The sequence below is a fragment of the Oncorhynchus mykiss genome, chromosome 11, assembly GCF_057628025.1.
Source record: "Oncorhynchus mykiss isolate SJ-2025 chromosome 11, ASM5762802v1, whole genome shotgun sequence".
NCBI lineage: Eukaryota > Metazoa > Chordata > Actinopteri > Salmoniformes > Salmonidae > Oncorhynchus > Oncorhynchus mykiss.
In genome coordinates this window covers 80,839,001-80,845,000 of record NC_143032.1, presented here as the reverse complement: position 1 = coordinate 80,845,000, position 6,000 = coordinate 80,839,001, and the positions used below count along the sequence as shown (strand labels likewise).

Sequence of the window (6,000 nt, the reverse complement as noted above, 5' to 3'; positions counted from 1 at the left end):
CCGCCAGCCAGCTCTCTCTCGTTGCTCCCAAATGGCACACTATTCCCTACATACAGTAGTGCACCACCAAGGGCCCTTAGGGTTCTGGTCAAAAGTAGTGCACTAAACAGAGAATAGGGTGTGATTTGGGACAAAGGCTCTGTGTGAGATGGCGAAAGAGGAGGAGCTAACAAGAAAGAGATTGTGTGTTGAGAGGGTAGAGGGGAGAGTGGAGAGGGGAGAGGAGAGGGGAGAGGGGAGAGGGGAGAGGAGAGAGGAGAGGGGAGAGGAGAGAGGAGGGGACAGAGGAGAGGAGAGAGGAGAGAAGAGGGGACAGAGGAGAGGAGAGAGGAGAGAAGAGGGGACAGAGGAGAGGAGAGGAGAGAGGAGAGAAGAGGGGACAGAGGAGAGGAGAGGAGAGGAGAGAGGAGAGGAGAGGAGAGGAGAGGAGAGGAGAGGAGAGGAGAGGAGAGGAGAGGAGAGGAGAGGAGAGGAGAGGGGACAGAGGAGAGGCGAGAGGAAGACAGATGTTTTCTCTGGTCCTCCACAGTGGACCGTGTCACCTACTGACCCCATAAACAGCTTCTTTATGCTGACAAGAGCCCTGGGAGGAGGGCAGGCACTCTGGACAACACTGGTTGGGAGGGATCCTCAACCGCTCTCCCTGAGGAGACACACAGACAGAATACAGTATCAGTTCCCTGTAGTTGACAACCATGTTAATGCAGGATGGAAAGAGAACTGTGAATGGCTCTTCTCCTTTGGTCTATTTTTATAACCCTTTAGTAAAAAATACAATAAAACAGGAACATATAGAGACAGATTCATTTAAACAGTTAGACCCTTAATGCAGAACGGAGGACAAAATGTGATCTGTGGTTAAAAGGTCAATTATATTTCAATTACAGTCAATTCAGGAAAATCCAACTCCATTTCTCTTAAAGGTCATATTGGGTAAAATGCCATTTTATCTCTGTTCTTTCTTAGTCAGGTCAGTAAATAAATATCAATTACGGTCCCATTCTGATTTGCTTCTAACAGTACCAAAAATTAGAACAGGTCATGGTAGAAATAGTTTTAGTTACTTAGCACCGTTGTCGTCTCCTGAACATTTTAAAATGTGATGATCTAGTTTCGTTGGTGGAGTTTAAACACTTGATCAATGTACAGTCGTGGCCAAAAGTTGAGAATGACACAAATATTAATTTCCACAAAGTCTGCTGCCTCAGTGTCTTTAGATATTTTTGTCAGATGTTACTATGGAACACTGAAGTATAATTACAAGCATTTCATAAGTGTCAAAGGCTTTTATTGACAATTACATGAAGTTGATGCAAAGAGTCAATATTTACAGTGTTGACCCTTCTTTTTCAAACCTCTGCAATCTGCCCTGGCATGCTGTCAATTAACTTCTGGGCCACATCCTGACTGATGGCAACCCATTCTTGCATAATCAATGTTTGGAGTTTGTCAGAATTTGTGGGGTTTTGTTTGTCCACCGCCTCTTGAGGATTGACCACAAGTTCTCAATGGGATTAAGGTCTGGGGAGTTTCCTGGCCATGGACCCAAAATATCGATGTTTTGTTCCCCGAGCCACTTAGTTATCACTTTTGCCTTATGGCAAGGTGCTCCATCATGCTGGATAAGGCATTGTTTGTGACCAAACTGTTCCTGGATTGTTGGGAGAAGTTGCTCTCGGAGGATGTGTTGGTACCATTCTTTATTCATGGCTGTGTTCTTAGGCAAAATTGTGAGTGAGCCCACTCCCTTGGCTGAGAAGCAACCCCACACATGAATGGTCTCAGGATGCTTTACTGTTGGCATGACACAGGACTGATGGTAGCGCTCACCTTGTCTTCTCCGGACAAGCTTTTTTCCCGATGCCCCAAACAATCGGAAAGGGGATTCATCTTTGAAAATGACTTTACCCCAGTCCTCAGCAGTCCAATCCCTGTACCTTTTGCAGAATATCAGTCTGTCCCTGATGTTTTTCCTGGAGAGAAGTGGCTTCTTTGCTGCCCTTCTTGACACCAGGCCATCCTACAAAAGTCTTGCCTCACTGTGCGTGCAGATGCACTCACACCTGCCTGCTGCCATTCCTGAGCAAGCTCTGTACTGGTGGTGCCCCGATCCCGCAGCAGGTCCTGGTGCTTGCTGGGCTTTCTTGGGCGCCCTGAAGCCTTCTTCACAATAATTGAACCGTTCTCCTTGACGTTCTTGATGATCCGATAAATGGTTGATTTAGGTGCAATCTTACTGGCAGCAATAAACTTGCCAGGTGAAGCCCCTTTTGTGCAAAGCAATGATGACGGCACATGTTTCCTTGCAGGTAACCATGGTTGACAGATGAAGAACAATGATTCCAAGCACCACCCTCCTTTTGAAGCTTCCAGTCTGTTATTCGAAGTGATCTCCAGCCTTGTCCTCGTCAACACTAACAGCTGTGTTTACGAGATAATCACTGACATGATGTCAGCTGGTCCTTTTGTGGCAGGGCTGAAATGCAGTGGAAATATTTTTTGGGGAGATTCAGTTAATTTGCATGGCAAATAGGGACTTAATTGCAATTCATCTGATCACTCTTGATAACATTCTGGAGTATATGCAAATTGCCATCATACAAACTGAGGCAGCAGACTTGGTGAAAATTAATTTTCGTGTCATTCTCAAAACTTTTGGCCACGACTATATATATCATAGAAGAGTGTAATTGTTTTTAGGCCAGCTGTTTTTAGTCCACATGTTTGGGTTTTTAATGTAAAATGTTTTTGTTGTACTGTAAGTGTGTTTATAGTTTTGTTTAATGTTGTGTATGTAAGTTGTTTTGTCTGAAACGTTGTTGTTCCCCCTGCTGCTATTGGACCAGGTCTCTCTTGGAAAAGAGATATTATCTCAATGAGAAAAACCTGGATAAAAAAAGGTTAAACCCAAAAAATAAAATGCTTTTCGATGACGAAAATGTTGAATTGGAATTTGGTTCAATTCCTAAATTGATTGGAATTGAAACGAGCGGATATACTGTTCGGATATACCTCCCCCATCTGTCCTCCTGCATCACATCATCATCATTCTGTCTTTCTAGTGTGAACTACCTCCCCCATCTGTCCTCCTGCATCACATCATCATCATTCTGTCTTTCTAGGCTGAACTACCTCCCCCATCTGTTCTCCTGCATCACATCATCATCATTCTGTCTTTCTAGTGTGAACTACCTCCCCCATCTCTCCTCCTGCATCACATCATCATCATTCTGTCTTTCTAGGCTGAACTACCTCCCCCATCTCTCCTCCTGCATCACACCTCATCATTCTGTCTTTCTAGTGTGAACTACCTCCCCCATCTGTCCTCCTGCATCACATCATCATCATTCTGTCTTTCTAGTGTGAACTACCTCCCCCATCTGTCCTCCTGCATCACATCATCATCATTCTGTCTTTCTAGTGTGAACTACCTCCCCCATCTGTCCTCCTGCATCACATCATCATCATTCTGTCTTTCTAATGTGAACTACCTCCCCCATCTGTCCTCCTGCATCACATCATCATCATTCTGTCTTTCTAGTGTGAACTACCTCCCCCATCTGTCCTCCTGCATCACATCATCATCATTCTGTCTTTCTAGTGTGTACTACCTCCCCCATCTGTCCTCCTGCATCACATCATCATCATTCTGTCTTTCTAGTGTGAACTACCTCCCCCATCTATCCTCCTGCATCACACATCATCATTCTGTCTTTCTAATGTGAACTACCTCCCCCATCTGTCCTCCTGCATCACACATCATCATTCTGTCTTTCTAGTGTGAACTACCTCCCCCATCTCTCCTCCTGCATCACACATCATCATTCTGTCTTTCTAGTGTGAACTACCTCCCCCATCTCTCCTCCTGCATCACACATCATCATTCTGTCTTTCTAGTGTGAACTACCTCCCCCATCTCTCCTCCTGCATCACACATCATCATTCTGTCTTTCTAGTGTGAACTACCTCCCCCATCTCTCGTCCTGCATCACACATCATCATTCTGTCTTTCTAGTGTGAACTACCTCCCCCATCTGTCCTCCTGCATCACATCATCATCATTCTGTCTTTCTAGTGTGAACTACCTCCCCCATCTCTCCTCCTGCATCACTTATCATCATTATGTCTTTCTAGTGTGAACTACCTCCCCCATCTCTCCTCCTGCATCACACATCATCATTCTGTCTTTCTAGTGTGAACTACCTCCCCCATCTCTCCTCCTGCATCACACATCATCATTCTGTCTTTCTAGTGTGAACTACCTCCCCCATCTCTCCTCCTGCATCACACATCACCATTCTGTCTTTCTAGTGTGAACTACCTCCCCCATCTCTCCTCCTGCATCACACATCATCATTTTGTCTTTCTAGTGTGAACTACCTCCCCCATCTCTCCTCCTGCATCACACATCATCATTCTGTCTTTCTAGTGTGAACTACCTCCCCCATCTCTCCTCCTGCATCACACATCATCATTCTGTCTTTCTAGTGTGAACTACCTCCCCCATCTCTCCTCCTGCATCACACATCATCATTCTGTCTTTCTAGTGTGAACTACCTCCCCCATCTCTCCTCCTGCATCACATCATCATCATTCTGTCTTTCTAGTGTGAACTACCTCCCCCATCTGTCCTCCTGCATCACACATCATCATTCTGTCTTTCTAGTGTGAACTACCTCCCCCATCTCTCCTCCTGCATCACACATCATCATTCTGTCTTTCTAGTGTGAACTACCTCCCCCATCTCTCCTCCTGCATCACACATCATCATTCTGTCTTTCTAGTGTGAACTACCTCCCCCATCTCTCCTCCTGCATCACACTTCATCATTCTGTCTTTCAAGTGTGAACTACCTCCCCCATCTCTCCTCCTGCATCACACATCACCATTTTGTCTTTCTAGTGTGAACTACCTCCCCCATCTCTCCTCCTGCATCACACATCATCATTCTGTCTTTCTAGTGTGAACTACCTCCCCCATCTGTCCTCCTGCATCACACATCACCATTCTGTCTTTCTAGTGTGAACTACCTCCCCCATCTCTCCTCCTGCATCACACATCATCATTCTGTCTTTCTAGTGTGAACTACCTCCCCCATCTCTCCTCCTGCATCACACATCATCATTCTGTCTTTCTAGTGTGAACTACCTCCCCCATCTCTCCTCCTGCATCACACATCATCATTCTGTCTTTCTAGTGTGAACTACCTCCCCCATCTCTCCTCCTGCATCACACATCATCATTATGTCTTTCTAGTGTGAACTACCTCCCCCATCTCTCCTCCTGCACCACACATCACCATTCTGTCTTTCTTTTCTTATTATAACCCACCGTTGAAAAATACCAACAAATGGACATGGATTACAGAGAACAGAGAGGAATGAGGGACAGAGAACAGAGAGGAATGAGGGACAGAGAACAGAGAGGAATGAGGGACAGAAAACAGAGAGGAATGAGGGACAGAGAACAGAGAGGAATGAGGGACAGAGAACAGAGAGGAATGAGGGACAGAGAACAGAGAGGAATGAGGGACAGAGAACAGAGAGGAATGAGGGACAGAGAACAGAGAGGAATGAGGGACAGAGAATAGAGAGGAATGAGGGACAGAGAACAGAGAGGAGTGAGGGACAGAAAACAGAGAGGAATGAGGGACAGAGAAAAGAGAGGAATGAGGGACAGAAAACAGAGAGGAATGAGGGACAGAGAACAGAGAGGAATGAGGGACAGAGAACAGAGAGGAATGAGGGACAGAGAACAGAGAGGAATGAGGGACAGAGAACAGAGAGGAATGAGGGACAGAGAATAGTTATCATTTTGAAATGAATAACATAAGGAAAACGTTCAGAAACTGAAATATTTAAGAGCTGTGTTCATCCTAAAATCTCCACACTATGGTGAGGAGGAGATCTGACAGAAGACACTATGGTGAGGAGGAGATCTGATAGAAGACAATATGGTGAGGAGGATATCTGATAGAATACACTATGGTGAGGAGGAGAT

The 6,000-nt window shown here is 45.4% G+C and overlaps 1 protein-coding gene across 4 annotated transcripts in view; it reads right to left on the bottom strand.

Moving 5' to 3' along the window:
• Positions 1-6,000, bottom strand: part of LOC110535129 (extracellular matrix organizing protein FRAS1) — a 349,490-nt gene that overhangs the window by 215,197 nt on the left and 128,293 nt on the right. For all 4 annotated transcript variants that reach the window (XR_016484722.1, XM_090191232.1, XM_090191233.1 and 1 more), the window contains exon 4: positions 551-643. Coding sequence is in view for 3 of the 4 variants with exons in the window: in XM_090191232.1 (XP_090047358.1) it covers positions 551-643 (93 nt within the window). In the remaining variant the exon portion in view is untranslated. The remainder of the gene's footprint in view (positions 1-550; positions 644-6,000) is intronic.